This window comes from Solenopsis invicta, chromosome 12 (genome assembly GCF_016802725.1).
Source record: "Solenopsis invicta isolate M01_SB chromosome 12, UNIL_Sinv_3.0, whole genome shotgun sequence".
NCBI classification, from domain to species: Eukaryota; Metazoa; Arthropoda; class Insecta; order Hymenoptera; family Formicidae; genus Solenopsis; species Solenopsis invicta.
Window position 1 is genome coordinate 20997389 of NC_052675.1, and position 23874 is coordinate 21021262.

General features: G+C 43.2%; 1 protein-coding gene across 4 annotated transcripts in view; it reads right to left on the reverse strand.

Moving 5' to 3' along the window:
• Positions 1–23874, reverse strand: part of LOC105202718 (mediator of RNA polymerase II transcription subunit 13-like) — a 34146-nt gene that overhangs the window by 9166 nt on the left and 1106 nt on the right. For 2 of the 4 annotated variants that reach the window (XM_026136192.2, XM_026136191.2), the window contains exons 2-5: positions 7015–7351; positions 3389–3557; positions 2712–2857; positions 2157–2595 (exon numbers count right to left, since the gene is read on the reverse strand). In XM_026136192.2, coding sequence (XP_025991977.2) covers positions 2157–2595; positions 2712–2857; positions 3389–3557; positions 7015–7351 — 1091 coding nt within the window. Of the gene's footprint in view, positions 1–616; positions 767–2156; positions 2596–2711; positions 2858–3388; positions 3558–7014; positions 7352–23874 lie in introns of all 4 variants that reach the window. The other 2 variants (XM_026136190.2, XM_026136189.2) reach the window with 2 other exon arrangements.

Below are 23874 nucleotides of genomic sequence, written 5' to 3' on the forward strand. Positions count from 1 at the left end.
TGTGAAAGCTCGTTAACCGAGTTCTGTCCCTTGCTTTTATCTTTTACAAGAAATATATAGTTTATAGAAATAATTCTCCAAGAAAATATATTGCTGATATTTTGTTATAGTGCTATTCATCGAGATGTACATCTGTACTTACTACATTGTATTAGTACACATAAAAAATAATTGGCAATCTTATACCGCATAGGATTATTTAGACGAGACAACAACATTAGAAGGTCCCATTTACCCACTGAAAAATTTTAAGTGTTCCGTGAGACGACATTTGCACAGTTTTACACGTCTCAAATATAAAAGATATATATTAGTCTGTTGTTCGTCATTCTTTAAACGCGCAACTCGATGTTCAAATTGCGTTCAAAAAGTCACATGCCTCGCACCTTTGTCTAGTTAAAATGAAATTTGATTAATACGTTATATTGTGCACCTCGAGTTATTTGAATATATTACATGATGGAGTTGCCGAAAGCGATGAATCTGTGTGTGAAGTTATGGGGGATCATTATGATCACATACGTAAAACTGGAGTTATTGCGGTGACTGATTAAGAGAAATGATGAAGATGATCTCTTTCTCCCTCTTCGCATCTGGGGGCCTAGAAATTACCCACCTGGGGGCATTAGCAGGGACAGAGGGACAAGCGTCCCACTGAGTGGTAGACCGTCGGTGAAACGGTACGACCCTCCGTCCACCTTTATCTACCCTCTCCCTCTGAACCTGAGAGGAGGCCAGGCTCTTCCAACCCCCGGGGGTCGTATACCTGCAACCGATGCATTTAACATCTCGTTTCCTTGTGAACGCATCTCCCCTATCATTTTACCTTATAGAATCCTGAAGCAACAACTCGTATCAATTGCGAAAAATTGCATATATAAAGACTAGTTAAAAATATGACGAATAATATTTATAACAATAAAATGATTTGTTCCATTGTACTATTCTGATTTTAAATAAATGTCTATTCATTTACTTAAAAAAAAAAAAAAAATCATCGAATCATTATTAAATGTAAATAAAAAGCTAAATGCTTTGCTTCCAAATTAACAATGTTTGAAAAACGTTTAAATTATTTCAAAGTAATCTTATGATTAATTTTCCTTACATTTTTTTCTGACACTTCAATACGTTATTATTAAAAAAATATTGTATTATTTTATCTTGATCAAATTTTGAATATTCCATTACATTTGAATTATTGCTATAAAACGACACATTACGATCATTTTAAGCTTCATCTTTTTTTTTTAAATTAGTAACTACAAAGAATAATTTTGCATATCGAGTATCTTGCCTCATCATTTTTCAAATATAAAAGTCAAATAACCATATATTTAAATGTCAAGAAAGAATCAGCTAAGATTATATATTTACAACATTTTAAACTAGTCTTCATTGATTTATGTAAAAAAATACATATGGCAACTATAGATGTTGCAGTTGATTTTTCTATTTAAACTTAATACTTCAGGTCTCTTTAGCTTTTGATGGGATTTATATTATATCTTATTAATACTCGGTCCTAAACAATATGCTTTTTTTTTATAAAAACTCAAATGCAACATATAATATTACAAATTTCGTTCTAACGACGATAGTCATTAAAATAGTCAATAACATTATTTACTTCTGTGTTTGCAGCTTGTATACAAAGTTATAGATAAGAAATTTACTGATTTTAAATGTAAATTTATAATAAATAAATTAACAAACTGGCTATTAACAATTGCATTTGAGCCATCTATTCAAAGACTAAATTTTCATGCACACATTACAACAGCCATCACACACTACTACTTATTTATTATATAATAATTTAGATATTCTACGACTCTATATTCTGTGCTATTACATGCAAACAGAAACCAATATGATGGCAAATATTACTAACATTATTCAACTGACGCAATATATAGCAAAAATTAAATGTTTACTACGGCGTTCAATGTATCGTGAAAAAGATGGCGATTGACTATCCACCAAGGCTATCAAGTAGTTAAACCAATTTAATGATAAACTTATTAAAAATTATATAGTAAACAATTAATTTTTTATATATAATCAAAATCTAAGAAACAGAAATCTAAAGACAGTGTCTCGCACAATGCAATAAAGTCAAAATAAAAAAAAGAATGAATTTCCGCTGTCCTTACTTCGAACATGAACAGGTACAGGAAGACTTTTGCGTCGGTTCCACGAACGTCCAGGTTCCAGGTTCCATGGAAGATTCCGTCTTGGAAGCAGACACTGGTGAACTCAAAGTACATTCCGCCCACACGCGTTCCGGCAATTCGGTAGCTGCGCTCAGTTCCTGTTGCATCAAGAGGGGCCGTTCGCAAGTGACGGGGCTACTTGGCGGCGAGAGAGGAGTTTCGGGTGGCGTATCATCCATATCCGTAACCAAGACGTAACAAGAAGGATAACGCATGCGCACGCCACCGACGAGGACCTCCACGAGGGGTGGAAGCCCGGTCTCTGGATTACTGCCGGTACTGATCGGATAGAAGTGTTTCCATTCTTCGAGAAGTTGACTGTCCATACGGCTCACCTGACCCGTTAATGTGCCCGCTAGTCCGTAAGGAGCTAGGATCACTGCGAAACAAGAAGAGAAATACACAAGTATCAATAAATGGGATCGACGTTTCACGCCAACCACGCCGACCACGTAGACTTTTCTTTCCGCGTTACCGCTTACCAGTGATACTTACCCTTAACGCCGGATTGGGAGGTCTGGGTACGTTGTAGACACGTCTTTGTAAGATGTCGCACCGCAGGATGCTGCCTGACGTCCACACTCGCGCACACAGTGCTTTCTCCGTGAACGAAGAATGCAAACGAGAAGGACAGATGGCTGCTGCAAATATAATCAACAAATTTATAGATTTAATCAAACCTATACTGTCACTACCAATATGTTGTATCGCAAAAGAAATATTTATATCGTGCACTTAGTACATTTGACGCGTTGTATATACTCCTTATCACATTAATTTTATACTTGAGGCGTACGCATCCCGTTCACATATTTGTGTGCCACATCTCCTTCACATGTCAAACATTTACAAATATCAAGTTATCAGATATAATTCTTATATTTATTTCTACTAACAATCTTCTTTAATTTGATGTTTAAATATGATGAGATATTTAGATATAATACGTACATTCTAAATACGTCATTGTACATCTCGAATATATCTAATTTTATGTGATAAGGCATACGTTATAGCGAATGTTCCAACAGGGAATATATGTATATTCTCAAAATAAAATGAAATATCAATACTCTCGGAAAAGATACTCGAATCGAAATTCTTTCTTTGAAAGAACGCGCAGAACGCAAATTACTAATCGTAAGTAATTATTAGTAAACAAGCGTTTTTACCTGCTACAACGGTGTTTCTCGTAGCCATTGTAAGGTTGCACAAACCACTTTCCTAAGCGAACGAAGTCACGGGATAGCAAACACCGTTCAATCAAGTTATGCAGAGCCTTGAAAAGAAGTGACCGGCATTCGTACGACAATCCGCTTTCCCAAGAACCCTGCTCGCTTTCTGTAAATGACAGCAAGTAATAAAATGGTGAACGAAACCGTCGGCGCGTCGCGTCGCGTCGCGTCGCGTCGGTGTGTAGTTGTAACGATTCTTCCTGTATTCCGTACAATGAACGACGTGGAGGAACTAGAATACTCTAATGCGCGCTTCGTATGGACGATCGATTTCTAAAAATACGCGGAAATAACGGTTACATGCTGCTGCTGCTATTGTTCCAATTAAGTAAGAAGAAGCGATACGTCTTTAATAATCTTGGCACCAAATACGTGTGTAATTTTCACACGAGCATCATAGTCGCGCCATACGATGAGGCAGGCGAAGCCAGCCCGCTCTTATTTACCGCCGCGAGTGCGCGTCCGAATGGCGCGCAGTGCGCAGTGCGCGGCGCGACGGCGGAATTTAGCGTGAAAGTAATGCGATTCGCGCAGATTCGCGTGTAAAATCACAGTACGACGTGACGTCGAGCGACGGTGAGCGTTTCGCGGAAGGCAGAGAAGAGGTTGGCCGAGAAAACGGAAAAGTTTTAGAATTCTCGAGTCAACGCGCGCTCGGGCTCGGGCTCGGGCCAGCTTTCCCCTGATTTTGTTCTCACGCGGAACGAGTACGCTGCTTCGAAAAGCGCGAGAAGGAGGTGCATAGGATCCACGAGAGTTCGCGCCGAGCGCGATATTACGCACGTCCCGTTTCCGTGGTTTCACCAACTCGCACGCGTCCGAGTCCAAAGATGTATCTCGGGCAGACGCGATGCGTTTTCCACCGACTAACGGAAATAATTTAACGCCGAGACGTAATTATTTCAACGTGAAAGTTGACGAGTCTCAAAGTTAAATACGAGACTCGGTCTCGTGTAATAACGCGCAGTTGCAGTAGCGTTGAGAATCACTGGGTGGGAGAACACGTGTTCCCTCGATCGATATGACCGGAGCCTGAGGGAGTTGCATCTCTCGTGGACCACTAGCCGCGGTGTGTCTCGCTGCAGCCCGCGTTATTACCGCGTCTCCCGAAAATCCGAACGTTCCATCGCGATAATTGTACGCGGCAAAACCGACAATAAAATGTATTATTCTTAGAAAGTGGAGCACGCTCGGCTGTCGCTGTAGCTCTGTTATTATTTATCTCAATATTAATTATTGCATCTGGCGGGATAAAAAAAAAGACCAATAGACGCTATAACATTTATCAAGCTAAACATTTATGCTAGATACGATTAAATTAATAATTCAAAAATACTCTCTTCTAAGAAAGGAAAGAAATTAGATCGATATCCGATAAGAGAATGCCTTATCTCGACTCTCAACCGTCCTTTTTCAGCCCATAGCGCTAAACTGTCGCGACTGTCACCGTCCTGGTGCGCGGCGGCCGGCTGCGCTTTTCAGTTTTAACGGTTCATCGTGCGGTCGCTTGGCCGCAGTTTCGCAATTGGTGCACTCTCCAACAGAGCAGAGCAGAGTAGAGCAGAGCAGAGCAGAGCAGCGCGGCGCGGTGCGGCGCAGCGCGATGCACAACACGGCAGATCTATACGTTGCGCGCTGCAACGAGTTGCAGACAAGTGCATGGTTCAGCGACCCCGCCGGTCGAGAAACGCCGCCGCCGCCGCCGCCGCCACCGCCGCCGCCGGCCGGGCCTCGGTCCGGCGCGGCTCGAACGCTGCTGGTCCGTTGCGTGACGACGACGATGACGACCATGTGCACGGAATAATCGTCGTCGGAGCTTTCAAGTGAAATAACATTTAAGAGCGAACGAATCAAATTTGATAACTAAACGTTCTTCGCGACCTAATTTATGAAACACACTCAATCGCGATTAATTTTTGCTTGAATTTGAGGTTCCACTTTCAATATATTTTATTAATCAGTTGTTAATTGAATGAGAATATTAATTCTTGTCAAAACAAAATTTTGTTTCAAACTTTGTAAATATTTTGTGAAAAGAGATAGAGCAGTCGGCTTTATTTCATTACAAAAATTGTACTTCACTCTTCGTCATTTCAATTTTAGACAAATATATTAAGAAGTAATTATAATTTTAGACTACAATTTTACCACGCGAAATTGTGTGGTGTACGTTTGTACCTCCCCAGGGTGCTTAAGGATTAACAAATGAAAAAATAATTTTTTTTATTAAAATATAAAAATTGAAATTTTGAATGTGGAGTACGAGAAAAAAATAATTGAAATAATTTTTCATTTCTGATTCGATTTCTATCAAGAGGTTTGTAATACATGAGAAAACGAAAGCTTTAATTCAACAAATGGACTAATCGCGGTTGAGCATATTCCTTGACCTAATCTAAGAATCGAACAAGTGAGACTCGAGTCGGTTCACTAGCCGCTTTTTAAAGCTTTGTCGCATGTCCACTGACTTTAAATCACGCAGCAGGTGTTGTTAAATGAGAGACCAGCTCAACTGCCCCGAGGTTTTATTTTAGAACGACGCAAACCTATCGTCTCTACTCGACGACGAGAGACTTTGAAGCGAAACGCGGAAAATGTACGTGGAGGGAAACACGTCATGAAAATTCTGTTCAAGACTATAGAAGCGGCGCTCGCGTTGCTGCACCGCGCAGAACACGGGCGGAATCGCTTGATAGCCCGAAGGAAGGAGGCAGGCGCAGTCGAACGATAATTTTATGTGTGATTCACGGGCTAACGCGTTTGTAACACGTCGCTGCTTATCGCGGCGATCTAAAGACTAAAGCGAGTTTCACTTTTAATCGTATTCCTTTTTTCCCCCTCCCACCGTAGCTTCGACGTTAGCCTCTTAGCCTCAACGTCGGCGATATCGATAGAGAGCGAGACGCGTACGCGTGTACGTGTACACCCTACACGGGTCTATAGATGTTGGGTCTATAGATGTTGCGGTGTACAGTCCAAGATTTTTGCGCGTCGAGCGCATCTGCAAATCCGTTAACGCAACGTGGTCCCTTCGTGTCTCTTACGTGTCGAAACTTTTTCTTGGAAAGTACGTAATAAAAGTTAGCCACGGTCTTCTCGCTGGCGTTAGGTAAAACGCTACACAACGGCGTATAAACATCGCGTAATTGTTACTTCCAGTCCGAGAATACACCGCGTATCGCGATGTACGTCTGAACGCGATATACGAATCGAGTATGCCTGCCAAAGGGTCGCATCACTTTTACGCCAACACTTTCGCTCGTTCTTGACCGTCCTTGTCGATTTTGTTCGTGGTTCGTCACTTTCTAAAATAAATAAAAAAGAAAAGAAAAGAAAAAAATCCTGTCCGAGGTAACGATCAAACGCTTCCAGACTCGTGTAACGAGTTTGCGATATTAAGTATCCTCTTTACGTTCCTCAACGTATAAAGTTCCATCCACAGGTAATCTAGAGAGAGGGTCTTACCCGGCTCGCGGCTTTCCGGAACGAGCAAAACGGCGCGGCACGGCGCGGCGCGGCGTGGCGCGGAGCGTTTCCGGGCACGCGGCACAGGATATACTCACCGCAAGCGATGAGCTCCGGCGATACCAGGCCGGAGAGATCGGGTTCCTCGCCGTACCAGAAGATCCAGAGTTCCTTGGCGGCGGTGAGGGAGAGCGGCGGAGGCGCAGGCGAGGGCGCGATGCTCATGTCGCTGAACATGGGCGCCGAGGAGGCACCGGCCGTCGCCGGACCGGAGGTGGCCGGCGTGGCGGCCACTCGTCGCCACACGCACAGAATGTCACCAGCTAAACATCGCGAAAAACTCGACAGCACCGGGTCTTCGAGGGGCGTGCCGCCGAAGCCACCGGCCACCTCGCCCCACACGAGCTTCCTCCATTTAATTCCGCAGAGGGATGTCTGTCGAACAACAGCGACGATTAGTGATGATCAGGGCATATGTGGGGCATAATCGGAAGAGAGGGATATTTCGAGGTCGTCAGGGACTTGCGAGGGTCATGATTTTCATCGGAAATCAGGGCGTGGAGTCCTGCCTGTCGCGATAACGCTGTACGTTTTTAAAAAACAGAACCGTGACTGGCAAATATGCGGTGTGCGTGTGCGTGTGCGTGTGTGTGTGTGTGTATGACCGATATATTTGAAAATAGATTTTCCACTTAGAAATTCCTGTTTTCTACAGTCATACGTCGCACGCGTAATCGCGGTAAACGGCTTTGCGATTCTGACCTTGGTTCGCGTCTCTCTCTCTCTCTCTCTCTCTCTCTCTCTCTCTCGCTTTCCTCCCGAAGACTTATCCGTTGGATAAATCAGATAAATCATTTGTAGATAAAAATGCAAACATACTGCACTCGGTAAAACTCTCTTGAGTTTTCTCTTCTGCAGCAACGCATGAATGCAACTGTACATTTAGTAATAAAAAAAAAAAGAGGTTGAGTGATATATGAAACGGGATCGCTCGGAACTAACGGCCGTTAAAAATCATCGCCACGTTCCGTTAGTTCACCAATTTTCTAGATCTTTCGCAATGATCGATCAGATTTGCGACGGCGAAGACGTTGAGTCGCGGTAACGAGAGCGACTCTCGATGATTTTACGCCAACGTAAAAATTGGCGCGGGCGCGCGCGTGCTTATCGAACAAAAGATAACATTGGCCGTGAACGGGCCGGTACCGGTCGGCGATGGCAATAACGTCTTCGCAAAGACGAAGACGTTAAATCGCAAAGGTAATAAAAGGTAATAAATTATCCTTTGAGCGCGGCGAAACGTGCATTAGCCAGTAAAATAAACGTCGCTACAGCGAACACGCGCCGCGCGACTCGCGCCGAGAAAGCGACATCGGGTCGGTCCTTGACCTTACGGCACACTGTTTCTATTTGTCACGCGACATGACAAGCCGCTAATTTATTCAAACGCATATTATCGCGTACAATCGTGCCATGAAACATTTTCAACCAACAGGCATGCGCAACCGACTCGCTAATTGCTCGATTGATTAATTGCATTTCAACCGTTCCGGCCGAGATGCATTATTTCCGACCTACCGCCACCACCGGCTCTGTTTCGCTTCCAAAATCAGGACCGAATCTGGATATATTCTTCGATGTTTCGCGAGTGAGACACTTGCGCTAAATCACTCGACCTTGATCGATGTCTCCTGTTATTTTTATAACAGGAAAGGGAAACCTGAAAAACGCGTATATCTTTGCAAACTAAATAGCAACTAAATGCACAATGAGAAGCACGGACGATGAAACAAGAAACAAGGAACAGTTCGATATGTTGAACAAACAATGTTTTATACGTTTTCCTTACTTAACACGCTCAACTGTTCCTTATTTCCTTGCTACCCGTGCTATTCGTTGTGCTTCAAACTTATCTCTTATAAGACTTATCTCTTACAACATTTGAGATAAATTACTTGTATTAATTGCTCATTAACGATAACCCACGTTTCTTTTCATATCGTTCGATATATCCAAGATCCTCCCCATTTAATCGTGCATATTTTCTAATATCAAACGGGCTCTTCTCGGCATTTAGAAATTCCTATCTCACCAGGTGTCACGCAAAGGCGCAAAACAACTTTCTCTCCGACCTTGCTTTGGATCTCAGAGGTTTCGTATCCATATTCACATTTTCTCCTAAGAAATATTTGCTGAAATTTTTATCTAATAAAAAAAGTACGTATGTTCAAAATGGTCGGCCATTGACGAAAATGTGTATAAAGTCGAGAAGCTACGTGCCGCGGCGATTCGACATCAGACAGCTCTTTCTTTCTCTGTTAATTATTCGAAAAATAATTATGGCAACAAAGGAGCTCAGCTCTGTCAAAACAAATTGATTACAAACGAAATTGATTAAGCGGCTAATGAGAGTAAAGCGCAGTTGCTGAGACGCAAACAATTGGTTATTACTCTAATTTAGAAACCTTTATTTCTTTATATCTTCAACGTTCTTTATTGAACTTGAATTTGATTGGCAAGCATCGAGATTTTTCCAAGATCGGGAGTAACGTGAACGCATGTGACATCGACCGAGTCGCATAAGGTCAACGTCAAAGCCGTCAAGAATATGTCGCACACACGCGCGCGCGAGGCTTGCTCGTTGCATTGACGGAAAATGTCCTATCTCCGTTAACGAGAGAGTCCATTCACCCCGGATTCGGTATCTTCATCGCACCTGATCCCGCGCGCGCTTCCCGGCCGCGTCGCGCCGCATCGCCATCCCTCGCGATTAGGGACGAGGTGTCCGTCGCGCGCGGTCAACGGCGAGTCATCGACGCGCGCGTCACGGGAGTCGATTGTACCGAACGCGTGCGCGGCGTACCGCGCCGCGTTTCACGCCGTCTCGCTCCATCTCCGAGGATGCACCAAACGCGCGCGCACGCGCGCGCGCGCGCGAGCCTTCTCTCCTTCGTGAAATCTGATTGACAATAGAGCGAGTGACGCGCGCGTATAAACAACAAACCCACTTCAGGCGATCTACGATGGTTTACGTCAGACTTCAAAGAAAAATTCTATTTGTTCCGTTCATTTATAATTAAAATCTTTCTTCTGTTTCATTTGCGTTAGACTTCGAAAAAGGAATTCAATTTTATTCCATTCATTTTTTTTATTTATCATTAAAATTAATTATAATTTAAGGCCGTATAAGTCATATCTCAAAACATTACCGAAAATACAAAAATTTCGTACAATATTATTTTATAACGTCATATTACGTTTGACTATCTGTGTAAAATTTCAACGCAATTTACTTACAGATTTTTTCTTTCTCTTGTGATTCTTCTTATGTTCTATTCAAAATCGCGTTTTGAAGTACTTATTTGCAAATTTGATGGAAGAGTAGCATTACCTATTAAATCAAAATTTTTACATATACTAATAAAACTTTATAATAAATAGGAAATATTCGTGCAAAAATTTATTTAGAGTCACTTGTTCGTTTAAAAGTTATTTATTTAAAATTGCAATATACGTATAGTAATTTTTGCTGCAAAAGCCATTAAAAATCAAATTTTTCATCGTTTTCTCTTTGCAGCTAGATTCAGGGCCAAAATACGGGCATTTGCGACCAAAACTTTTTAAGGTTAATTGAAAAAAAAAAAAAGAATAAACCTAGAAAAGCTTTCAATTTTTAAGTTTTGATCATTTTTAGTTCGTATTGTGTAGCCAAAGCATCCTTAAAGAAAACCATATGTATACGCGTGTATGTTAAGAATATATTGGATCATATCTCAAAACGATCAAAAATAAAAGAATTTCGTAAAATATTCTAGTATTACTTACGTTTGTGTATCAATATGTATCTGTGTAAAATTTGAGTACAATTCACTTATTGATTTATACATTAAAATTTTTGTTTACTCTTAATTCTTATGTAATGTAAAATCGCGTCTTGTACTTATACTAATATTATATTATACTTATTTACAAATTTGATGAAAATTAAAGTAGCATTAATAATTAAATCAAAATTTTTACATATATAGATACTAATAAATATTCGTGCAAAAATTCATTTACATGCATTACTCATTTAAAATTTGTTTATTTAAAACTGCAGCAAAATATAATAATTCACTGCAAAAATCATTATAAATTAAATTTTTCATTGCTTTCTTCTTTGAAACTTTCAGGGACAAAATTTGAATATTCGCGACCAAATTTAAAATTTTTTTCTTGTTGATTAGAAAAAGAAAAGACTAAGCCTAGAGAAGTCCGCAGTTTTTAAATTTCGATAATTTTTAACTCATATTGTATTGTCAAAATGTCCTTAAACCTCCAATATTTTTTTCGGTACTTTCCTGTAGTTTAACCGGGTTACTGGTGCCTGATAGTGGTTTTTAAAAGTTTTTGGACTCTAAAAAAATTTGAAAACATTCTGGTACATTTTTCTAACATCCAAAAATACGATTTTATAATTGTTTGACTCAAAATGTTTTTCCCTTTTTTTATGTGACCTTTTTTATGAAATTTTAAACATTTGAACGATTCAAAATTGAAAATTTACCTGTTATCAAATTCCCAATTGAACGCAAGAAGATTAATTATATGTATTTGTATATAACAAATTTAAATTGAGAGAATAGTCATATCGAAAACAGATCTTAGTGTTCAATAACAATTTCCAGTTGTAATGCGAATTTACAAACATTTACAAATTTCTCCAAACTGTGCGCCGCATTTAAAAATGCATCGTATCAGTTAAGTAAAACTAGAAATGTATCACAAATTAAATTGCTAATCAATTTAATAATTTGATGCAGCTTTTCGATCATTTTAGGATTCGATCGTTTATTTTTTATATACGTATTCGTCAAATGTTTCTTCATATTAAATACATTACAAATAAGTATCCGAAAGAGCGCGATGGAAGCGTGTCGATAAATGTCTCGTATAGATAACAGAAGGTGTGAAACACCTTCCAATCGTGCGTACGAATCGGTGGCGCTGATTGGTAGGTGAAAATTCTCGAGATTCGTCCCGTTCCGTCAAAATCATTTGCGGTACATGTAACGGCACACGCTATAACTGCAGCAGCGCGCGGGAGCATGCGAAAATCGCAAAGTGCGCCTTCGCGTGGGTTAACCAGCGGGCATTCCGGAGGGAGGACGATGGCAGAGATCCCGTGTGACGCCATTGCCGATGCATTCGTGCGGGGCTCCGGCCGCCACTTTGGGGGAGCCCCGCGCGATTGCGGCGCACGCGCGTGCACAAGCGCGCGTAGTGGGCGCGCGCCAGTCGCCCAATCGGCGCCGGGCGTCTCTCCTTACGTCAGAGAACCAGCTGACATAATCAGAACGATTCAAATGTGCGTACGACCACCGCGCGCAGGCAGGTAATAAGATCTTGGCGCCTTTGGGGATCTCGCGATCGCGGCAGTTACGTCGAAGGGAGAGATCCAAGATTGGCCGCGTTAGTAGAGTAACACGCGAAAATTAGAATGATAAAATAAAATAAAATTCGCATATCCCGGATACAGAGTATTCCCTCTCGCGCGAGATAAAATCTCGCTTTTTGACGTTTTTTTACGAAATTTACTTTCAGACGCAATTCATTTTTTACCTATAATACCTTCAGACGTAATTCGACTCTTTTGAATTGGAGCTGCTTTTTAGCAGTACCAGTTCTTAGTTGGTTAGCTAATGGAATTTTAATTTTAACAGTTTCGAAACGAGTTTTTAAAGAGATTTGCTTTTTTGGAAAAGCACATATATGCGGATAAGCGCGCACATATCGATTTCTCTCGCGATAAAACTGGCTGAGATGTCAGCGCACTCTGCATTGACCCGGTCATGTATTTTCGCCGTAGCGGCGGATGGCAAGTTTCGTCGAAACGCGACAACCGATCGATAGAAATTTTCCCCAAAGATCGGGGGCATCGCCTTCGCCGGAGTACGGTGGCGCCTATAGAGTCAGAGTGACTGGGTCAGGATTCGCGTTGGCGCGAGATATCCTTTCGCGGCATCGTATTCCCGCGTCTCTCGAGAGGGGAGGAGGAGGAGGAAGACAGAGACAAAATTCTCAACGTCGTCGAATCCAGTTTCGACGATTCGAGAGGTTTGGTGCAGAATTTTTAAGACCCCAGAGGAGGAATCTCGGCGACCCGCGACGTATTCGTGATACGCGACTATTCCGTCGTTCCCTCGCGGCGAGAGAGAGAGAGAGAGAGAGAGAGAGAGAGAGAAGCGTCATCTCTCGAGAGAGAGTGCGTGGTACGCGGCGGCAGAGTCTCGTGGAGGCGTAACGATCGGTCGATACGCTCCGCGCCTTCCGCGGAGAGGACGAGCGCGCGGCACGTCGCACACCGTCGGAAGGTAGGGACGCCGCCGCCGCCGCGCGCGTAGTGGCGCCTATCGCACACCGGTGCCGATGCAGTTGTATGGTCTCACTCTCTCTCTTTCTCGCGTGCGTGTATATGTGTACCACCATCGTGCGGCGGCGAGACAAAATATTCGCGCACCAACCGCTTCGACGACGAGGGAGCAAGAGAGCGAGCGAGAGAGAGAGCGAGAAAGAGAGAGAGAGAGAGAGAGAGAGAGAGAGAGAGAGAGAAAGGGAGCGAGTACCAAAGGCGCCCGCCGTAACGCTACGGGGCTGTCAAGCCCGCTGATCAATACAAGCAAGGCGACGTGCAAGGCCGTCCGCGTGGGCTCGCGCGTTCGACTCGACTCGGGGAACCCCCATATCCCCTCGAACCATCCGTCCACGCGCGCCGCTGCGTCTCTCCTCTCCTCTTACACCTTCGGACGGTTGCCTCCGCCACCTCCTTCTCCTTCTTCGCTCCTCTCCCCCCCCCTCCACCCTCCAGGCGGCTGTACCTTTTTCTCGCGCGCGTCCACGGGAGGATCCGGCCGATGGTCGACGCGTCGCGCGAGGTTCGCATTCTAGACGACTGTTATGGTAATCCTCCGATGCGGCGGTTCAGAGATACGATGGAAAATTTGATGCAAAATCTGAGAACGATCTTTCGAGTCGCGCGCGTGGAACGTTTCCACGCACCGTGAATACCGCGCGAGACACGACGTAATATAGATTGCATCGTCGCCGAAGCGTTTATATGAAATCGTCTATGAAGAGAAACGAGCTAACTATTAATCGCGAGAGGTAATGCTAAACGTTACGAAGATGATCACAGGCAGCGTGGCAATTTATGCGCGGTACCAAACCGCAATGCCACCCGAGCGGAAAATTCGCATGTACCATCGTCACCGATGATAAAGCACGAACGTATGGAGAAGAGAAGGGGGGAAAAAAAGAAAACGCGATCGGTGCGCGCGCGCGGGTCAGTCACGATTAAAATATCAATGTGGCATATCGTCAATGCGGGGTATCCCGCATTCTATTTTTATTGCGCTGCAATGTATTTACGGTACCCGAGAGCATTCCCGCCTGCTATAGGTTCCCATTTCTGTTACTGCCCTCCTTACGCCCGTCGCCGTTAAAGCCGCACGAACGTTACGTCGCGTGCGTGTGCGTGCGCGTAACGAGGCAGAATTCTCGCGAACGAGCGAGCGAGCCGCTCGCTCGAAAGTAGATTCACGGATCCTCCGCGTTGTAATCGCCTTAGTCGAGAGAGCCTGCCTCTGCCTCTGCCACGGTAGATTCCTGCAGCTCGACGTTCTCCGTCTTCTATACAGGGTGTCTCGCGGCTACGGCTGCGCCTTTCGCGCCTAGACACAGGTCCGACTCGAGAGTCCGCGAACTCTGCTTTCGTGCCGAACAAAAGTTGGACTACCGACGGAAGCCGCCTCTCGTCTTTTCTCCCCCCTACCGTCGTAATTTCAGCGTCGCGCGTTTCGCTTCCGCCACCTCGATTCAAGTCTCTATTATCACGCGCTAGCGGTGTGAACGGTACACCCCGTGTGTGTGTGTGTCGGCGTGTAGGACGTGTCGCGAGATGGAAGAAGGCACGTTTTAACATTGAAAATGCGTTGGGCGTTACCTGCGGATGCATCGCGTTGCATCGGCGATGCGCCGACCCCGCCACTCGTTGAGATTTAACCGCGCGCGGTGAGATTCTCCACGACGAGAGGCGCTCTTTTATCGCGTGTGTAAACCTTTTTTCCTCCTTCTTTTTTATCGTATACCGTTCGACGTGCAAGGCTTTATAACGTAACTCAACTGTTTTCCTCGCGCGCGCAAACGGAGAGAAAATTAAAAGCGAGGGCATGGCCGATGAGTTTGCTTATCGCGTACGTGATTTTTTTTCTCTGGGGAGTGATACGAAGCACGTTGTAAAAATCAATGACAAAGAATCTTTTCTCGCTTTCTCTCTCTCTCTCTCTCTCTCTCTTTAAAATATCCTTAGTGAATAGTCGGCAAAAGTTGCAGTGAGTTTTCGGAAAGGCGCGACGTTTACGAGCGTGACGCGGACGACATTTCGAAGCGTAATGGCGCGGTTATTAGGTACAGCGAAGCGTAACGATTATGCTGATACTCGGCGATGCAAACAAACCGGTTGCTAGGAGAAGCTAAACTTCAAACTAGTCAAGTCCGGAATAAACGGAGTGAAGTTAAGTGGCGGATGATCTCTTCGACTTCGACCGAGAGAAAGCAGATCGTCGATGTTATAATAAATGGGTCTCGCTGTATTCGCGGATTATATTCGGCGCTCGTTCCCGGCTACTGTGCTTCGCGTTTTTACATCTTTTTGTTTTTCACGTCAGGAGTGAAACTACAGAAAGTTGATTTTTTCTCAACTGCTTTATTCCGCAAAAGAAATAGCGGGCGAATTGTTATACAGCTACTTCAATCTTTTTCGCCGTTTCGATATTTGTGCGCTCAACGTTCCAAGTAGTGATTAATATTTATTAGAATTCATACAACTTGGCAGCTTTGCTTAAAACGTATGCATACACGCGCGACTACGCGTACGTAATACATATTTATTTATAAACGCAAGCGGATTCGTTTGCAAACCGTTTATGAAATTATTATCGTTAAATCATTAAAATCTGCTGCTGGCGAGCAATTTGTATCAAGAGCAGAGCCGAAACATTTTATCCGATTGGAGAGCGTTTCGTTAAGATTCGTGTAACAAATACAAGGCGGTTAATTAACAAAATCTGCAAATTTCCGATGATTCAATGCTTGTTTATATACACGTGTTTGTCTCCTAAATATTCCTAAATAGACCATGAGATTTGTAAATTTTCTCAATATCTCTTTCACGGTGGTTAACTAACATATGTTAATACATCGAGTCTTCGATCGAATGACTCGATGATTTAATTTATATTAATCAAATAAAAAAAATGGAACTTTTCAATCAAAGGCTCGATGTTTCAAATTACGTTAATAAAGCACTTAAAAAAAGATATTGAGAAAGTTTACAAATCTCGTGGACCACTTAGGAGACAAACACGTGTACATAAACAAACATTAAATCACCGAGGAATCTGTAGATCGAAAAAGGCGACGAATACCTTGTACATACATACACCGTTTGCTTCCTAATCGGTCACAATATCCTCGCACTCATTCTATTTTTAAGTCGCCGAGATCGAGGGAAGGAGCAAAAGATGCAGCACAGGGGAGGAGAGGAGGAGGAGGAGGAGGAGGAGGAGGAGGAGGGAGGTGAGGAAGAAGACGCGAAGAGACGCTTGTCAGCGAGCAACGACTCTGGGGGGAAGGTGGGGGAGGGGGGCCGTTGTCTCAGCGGGGGGAATTAGCCAGGACGACGCAGAGGTCTCGCGCGACTCGTCGTCGCATGTCCCTCCCGTCCCGGCGAATCACAGCGGATAGTTGTAAAATTCACCTTCGACAATCGCCTTTGTGTTCCGGAGCCGCGCGGAGCCACCGGTCGATTCCACCGCCCCGCCGCTATATTTTTCTCGGGCACCGTACGCAATAACGGAATCGCCACCGCTGCCGTCTGTCTTTCATCCCGCGCTGGAATCGCGGAGCAGAGAGCCGCCTTTCTCGGATTCGCGCGCCACTCGGCGAATACAGAATACCCCCTTCGTCGCTCGATATTTCCCGCGGTAATACTTCCGTCTTTTCCCTCTAATTATCCTTAAAACGGTTAATCACTGTCAACGGTGAAAACGGTTTGACCTGAATCCGTCAACACGCGCGCGCACGTCTGTACTTGCGAACGTATGTACATACGAGTCAACGATTTTGATACACGCCAAGAGCGTTCTCCGAAAGAATATGCTACGGAAACTACGAGCAAACGCTTAATCGCACTTAACGCAAACAAGATGCGTATCGCGGCGATGTCTCGTACGCGTGTATTACGATAAGGGTGGAATTCGGGATCTGTGCGAGATTAATCGTTGACGTTTCAACAACTAAATGCAATAATGCAAAAGAAACTCACTGCTATGATATATCGGTGAATCAGGGCACGCGCGCGCGCGCGCGCGCGCGCGATGCATAAAAAGCCTCCTCAAAACACATCTATATTCGAGTGTATTGGAAACGAGAAGATGATTGAGCACTTCTGAATACGGCAATGTCAATAGCGAGTCACTCGTGAGCAAGAGGCTCGGTATCCGGACACCCGGTATAATCGATCGATTGCGTTTTGCAAAATCTTGTCGCCAAAGGTATCCAAAAGTACAGAGACTGTTTTTACGATTTTCAAATCGAACACGAACGAGCGCCGTTAAATTGTTCTTTGCAAATTCATACGTTTCCCAAAGAAATAATTAATCCTATTAATCACGATGCTTAATTAGCATCGATTTTAAAAGATTTCACATCGTATTTATAGATGCCTAGATACTTTTACTCGAAGATCGCTCTGCTGCTCCTCAATAAATGTACATATATATTTTTTAATGGCAGCAACAGGAGAATGAGACAAATTTCGCGTAATTCTATGGACCAACCTCAGTACTTAAGGGTTAAATTAAGATTTTTTGTTAATAAAACATTTTTTTTTAAATAAAACTGATAATTCGTACAAAAATTTCTTTAGATCCACTTGGACGTCTAAAAGTTATTTATTTAAAACTGCAGCAAAATATAGTGATTTTCGTTACAAAAACCATTATAAATCAAACGTTTCATTGTTTTCTCCTTTGCAGTGGCTTTCAGGGTAAAAATTCGGGCATTTGCGACAAAATTTTTTCACGGCTCACGGATCACGGGAAAAAAGAATAAAAATTTAGAGAAGTTTTCAATTAAAAAATTTCAATAACCTTTAATCGAAACTAATCCTTAAAGAGAGAAAAAACGTATGACGACGTACAAGCAAAACGAAACTCGACACGGTGTTCCGTGTTCCGAGGCTCTTCCATAGTCGTAACCCGCGTCCTCGCAAGAGTCGGTGCAAGGCTTTCACCTAGGCTGTTGGCGGGGAACCCCCGTTCGCGGCTTCCCCTACTGTCTCTCCCGCCGGAGAGCACCAGTTTCAGCATAATCTAGCCGAGTGACTTGGTCGGTGCCGCCGAAGAGCCGCCGCGCCGCGTGCCTGACGACGTACCTACGCCAGCAGCGAGAACGCGGGGAGTCGCTGGAACGCTACGAGACGTGGCCGTGCAAAGTTGCCTCAGCGGTTCCCAAACATGCGCGAAATAAACACGTATACAGGGTGGTCCGTTTTTATCGCCGATCCCGCGCGGAGTGCCGATGCCGTGAAACGTTTTTCTTTTTCTTTTTCGCGACGACTCGCCTTCAGTCGGATCAGAAATTCGAGAATCAGCCTAGTTGCCATATGGTGACACGAATCGACGCGAGTTTGTTTTCAACGGTGATTATATTCCAATTCAGTGAAGTATTCTATTTAAAATATACTTGTTCGGAAATTATTTTTCCAGTTTTGAATTTTCATTTATAAAAATCGTTCAATCGAATCTATAGCATTCGTTGAGCATTTTTCGTCAAATCGCTGGAGGAATCCTTCTGCATGTCGATAAATTCGCTAATAAAAACAAAAACTTTTAAAATGATACACACACACACACGCGCGCGCGCGCGCGCGCGCGCGTGTGTGTGTGTGTGTGTGTGTAAACTTGACTTCAACTGTTTACCTATTAATAAACCCATTGCTATGTCAATTTGTACGGCTACTTCTTACGACTTGTTGATTACGACTTTGATCCTTTAATAAAAAATATTAAAAAATCGTATTTTTTAGAATTAAGAATTTCAAAATTACAAACATTGATATAATAATCGTGAAATGCAGGTAATCGACTAAAGCTCAAATCACACTAGCGATTGAAAATTGAAGATTAAAGATTGAGTTTTGGCCAATCAAAGTAAAAGGAGCTAAAATTTCCTTCTTCCAATTGGTCAAATTTCAATCGCTAATCGTCAATCACAATCGGCAATCGCTAGTGTGATTTGGATTTAACGCTAGTGGTGCAATCGCATTTAAATAATCGCTTTCGATCGACGACTCGCGCGCATACGTTTCGCGTGCGATCTCTGAAATTTTCGGAGACAATGCCGTTCTGTTTTCGCGTCTTGATCCTGGCGAGGTGTGCCACGATTGCCACGAGGCGCGGTACCCGAAGAGAGAAGTAGCTGATCAATTTCACCAACTTAATTTCTACAACGGCAAATGTGATCGCAACACGTCGCTGCTGCGAGCTGAAAGAGAAGAAAACGGATAAACAAAAGTGTCGTATACGCAACTTTATCCATCAAATTACACCTTTCAAGTTGACGTTACACCTTGGATCGTTGCAAAGATCGTCCGCAGCTATGTCAAGGATACCGCGAGCAGGTCAAAGCGAACCCAACGATGGGAGGGATTTCACCTTGGTTAATCACGCGATGATAATCATGGGATTAAATGTTTCGTTGAATAACTTATGCAACGTATATTTATACACGACGATTCGCCTTTGGGTTTGCAAATTCAAAAAGCTCTTTGTTTTCAGCTCACTTTTGATAGTTCTGATGACGTCCTACTATTAATGTGAATTTATTCCGACGATCAATATTTATAAATATTGAAAATAAAATATTCCTTTTGGAGAAAAAAAAAAAGATTTTTGTTTCAGCGCATTCCGCTTCATCGACGCCTCAGCTTCGCGTGTTGCAGTTGCTGCGACAATTTGCTTTTCAATTGAAATCCTTGCCTTACTCGACCGCGCACACTGTTATCCGTGTGTCCGTATCTCCGTTACTCTAATTAATCCGATTAGGCTCGCGTGATTGATGCACACGTTTCATCGCCAGCGACTGACGTTGTCTCGAAAAATTGAGTACCACTGTGTGAGAATATTCTTACGTGCCACACCGTTCGAGTTTTACCGCGAATACACCGAGACGTGTATATAGGCACAAAAACTGCCACGAGCGATTTCTCCGCGATGTTTGATGGTATACGCGCGCGAGAGAGAGAGAGAGAGAGAGAGAGAGAGAGAGACTCTCGTAAGTCGTGTATATACATCAGCGGTGTTACACGTCGTCTTAATTAAGCTTAATCGTTACACGTTTCGTCAGGCTTGTCCTCAAACAATTCTTACGTTTACGCCAGCTTCCGTCATTCCAGAGAGGACGTAACGGTTTCTCGAAATTCTGTAGAACAAAGAGCTGCAGATTCCTTTGCAACTAATGATACGTTAATAGGATATTATATAAAAATACATTTTCTCTACATGCTTGTGTCACTCTTCCGCCGCGTATCGTGTCACATGCTGTTGACTATTGTTTCCTATTTACATAAAAATAGTACGTATATAAATGGAAGCAATAGCGATGATGAAATTGCGACACGTGGCTAGAATATTAGGGTATTCAACTTCTACTGAATAAATAATAAATTTAAACTCTAAAAGTCACCGATTAATTATGCTGCGCGACATTCAGAAATGTGGCACCGTGACTTGATGCAAATTATTGATTTGGCATTCGCGTGGAAATATCAATTAGGTAGATATAATCGCGCAAATTAATTTTTGCTCGAGAAAATGAAAACGTGAATCTTTTTTGTCGTTTCAGCTTGAAAGATGATTAAAAATAAAATCTTGCGAGCCCGAAAAGCCGTTTACACGATTATACTAATGTACACAAATGGTCCGTCAACGTAAACTTCATATAACGCTCCTCCCTTTATCCACATAATTATTCGGGTCATTAGTTACGACTGGCGTCTAATTAAATTGTGCTAATTCTCGCGCACATATTCACGCGGCATAAAGAAAATAATTGGGATGTCAATAACCGCTGTGCTACCATAGCGATCAAACAGCTTTGCTGCATTTTGCAATAAATTTGTATATCTGTATGTATCGCGTTTAATCGAATAAAATACATTCGCTGCTTGGCCGTCGAGCCGAATTAGCTCGCGGGCGCGGTTTTCATAAAGCTCCAAAAGCCCGTCGCTTTGTTCGGAATTCAACGAAACGCGCGGCCGGTTTAAAGCGCAACTCCGGGCGTTCGCATAAAAACTAACGGTCTCTGTCACGGTCTTTTACAATGTAAAAATGTACACGTCACAAGCGCGTATTTCACAAATGTAAAATATGCGAATGAGCAGACGTATCTTTTTTTCATCTCCCTTTTGAAAATGCGCGATCGCCTGAGCGAGCGAGCGAGCGAGAGAGAGAGAGAGAGAGAGAGAGAGAGAGAGAGAGAGAGAGTTGCGTTGACTTCGGAGTATAATAAACATCAATTGTCAGCAAACGAAAGGATCCGGCACGTGTCGCGCAGAAGTCTGTCAATGACACACAAGAAAAATGTAACTGATTTCCTCATCGCTAATCTCACCCGCTGAATGTTTTTAACCAGCGACTCGTTTGGTCAGGTTACGGGGGAAAAAAAAAAATCGGACGAACGCGTCTAACCATAATTCAATCTTATGACAAGTAATAAATTCCTCAGACTATACGAATGTACGAAGAACACGTTGCCACGAGTCTCACGATTCTTTACCTGAAATCGAATGTGAAAGATTTTAGCGCGCGTTTCTAACAACATACTACATTTACATATTAACAACTGCGCAAGTATAATTCCTAATGATGACAATTTCATTATGTAGAATGAGAAAAAAGTTGTTAACTTGACTACATTTTTCAATCGATTACATTTTTTCAATTCAAGTATTTATGTACTTTGTTTATTGTTAAACACATAAACTACTTGAACGTTACTTTAAGTATTTATATATTTAACTTAAATACACAAATAATTGAACTGAAGAAATTTAATCAAGTTGAAAAATTCAATTAACAACTTTTGTATCAATGTACGTATATATTTTTTATATTCATATATATACATGAATAAGATATTAGGAATAGAAATTAAAGTTTTAGAATCAGTTTGCTCAATGAACATTATAAATAAATAATAGGTTACGTTTTATCTTGTGTGACACATTTACGTCTTGCATTCTATTCGTATCCATTATGTACGTGTGTCACGTTTAATATTCATTAAGAAAACTGATTCTAAAATTTTAATTCCTATTCTTAATACTTAATATTCCTCTATTGTTCGCAGAGCCTTAATCGATGGCTGTCTTAAGGCTGTATCGAATCAAAGATTATTTTCATATATATAGATATTATTTCAGAATTCTTTCTTTTTCCTCTTGTTTCTATTTTTTTCGAGTAGTTTTTTCATTTTTTATAAGTTAATATAATCTTTCTGTTGGAGTCTTTTATTATTTTCTAATAGCTCGCACGCAAAAAATTATTTTTGTTCTTCATACATGTAAAGAGTTTTATTTATTCATACACCCTTGAATTCGATCACTGTTTCGCGATTTACATTATAATCTGTAAATACTAGATTTGTACAAATGAGAGAAAAAATATAAATAAGCTATCTGTTCAATAAGAAAGGACAAGGTTGTTCGATTATTTATTTGGGTGCACCTTTAGACCAGTCGTCTGTTTTAACAATCACTTTGCTTCGGCGAGATGTACGCGTGAAATTCTCTTAATTTTAAAATCTGTAAAATCTCCGCGCGATCTTTCCGTGACACGTATAATCGCCGTTTTAACGAGCTCGAAAGGTCTCGACTCCGTCGTCGTACAGATCGCAGCCGCCAACGTATGTAAACTGTGACACGCCGAAGCTTCGAACGAACGAAGGCGCGTCGTCGTCCGCTCGCAGTGACGTTTAGCCGTACTCTGTGGGAACGCGAGATGCAACGAGCGGCAGAAAAATGCGTCCGCCTCGCCGTTAGCCTGTGTCGAGTGCGTGCGGGGCGCGTGTATGAGAGTCGCACGCGCACGCACGTACACACGTACACGCGCGGAATAAGTAAGAAAGAAAGGAGAGAAGCCGCGAGGTTCTGCTCGCTCGCTCGCTCTCTCTCTCTCTCTTTCTCTCTCTCGCGCGCGCGCGCGCCAGACAGGCAGGCAGGCGGGCAGGCAAGCGGGCGGGCAGGCAGGCAGGCAGGCAAGCAGGCAAGCAGGCAGGTAGATAGGTAGGTAGGTAGACAGACGCGTAACAGCCAATTTCACATACGCTCGTCGCGATTCCGCCGTCTTCGTAGAAATAATCGCGGCTGCCGAAAACGATTACGGGTGCATATAGCGACGCGAGGCCGCGCCGGAGGGGCGAACTTGGTAAAATTGCCTGACACAGTTTTCATTCGACGGCGGCCGGCGCGACGCGAGACGCGCTGCACGTTGTTGCCTCCCTCGCGACAAGTCGCCGAGGCGAAAGGAATGTTACGCGCGAGAGAGAGAAAGAGAGAGGGAGAAAGATCTCCGCTATCCATTCTCGCGCCGTCGCCGTTTCCTCCTCCTCCTCCTACTCCTTCTCTCGCACGCTTGCGAAAAAGAGTCCGGGAGGCGGGAACGTCGGCGGAGCGATTTCCTCGCAGAATTTTCGCGGCTCTCTGAAAAGATACCCGCGACCGATACCGAGAATCGAGTAGCTCTCGCTCGGAGCACGATATTACGAGACGAGAGAGAGAGAGAGAGAGAGAGAGAAGGGAAAGGGGAGAGGAAGACAGAAAGAGACTACGGGACACGGTGTGTCTGCCTGCCTGC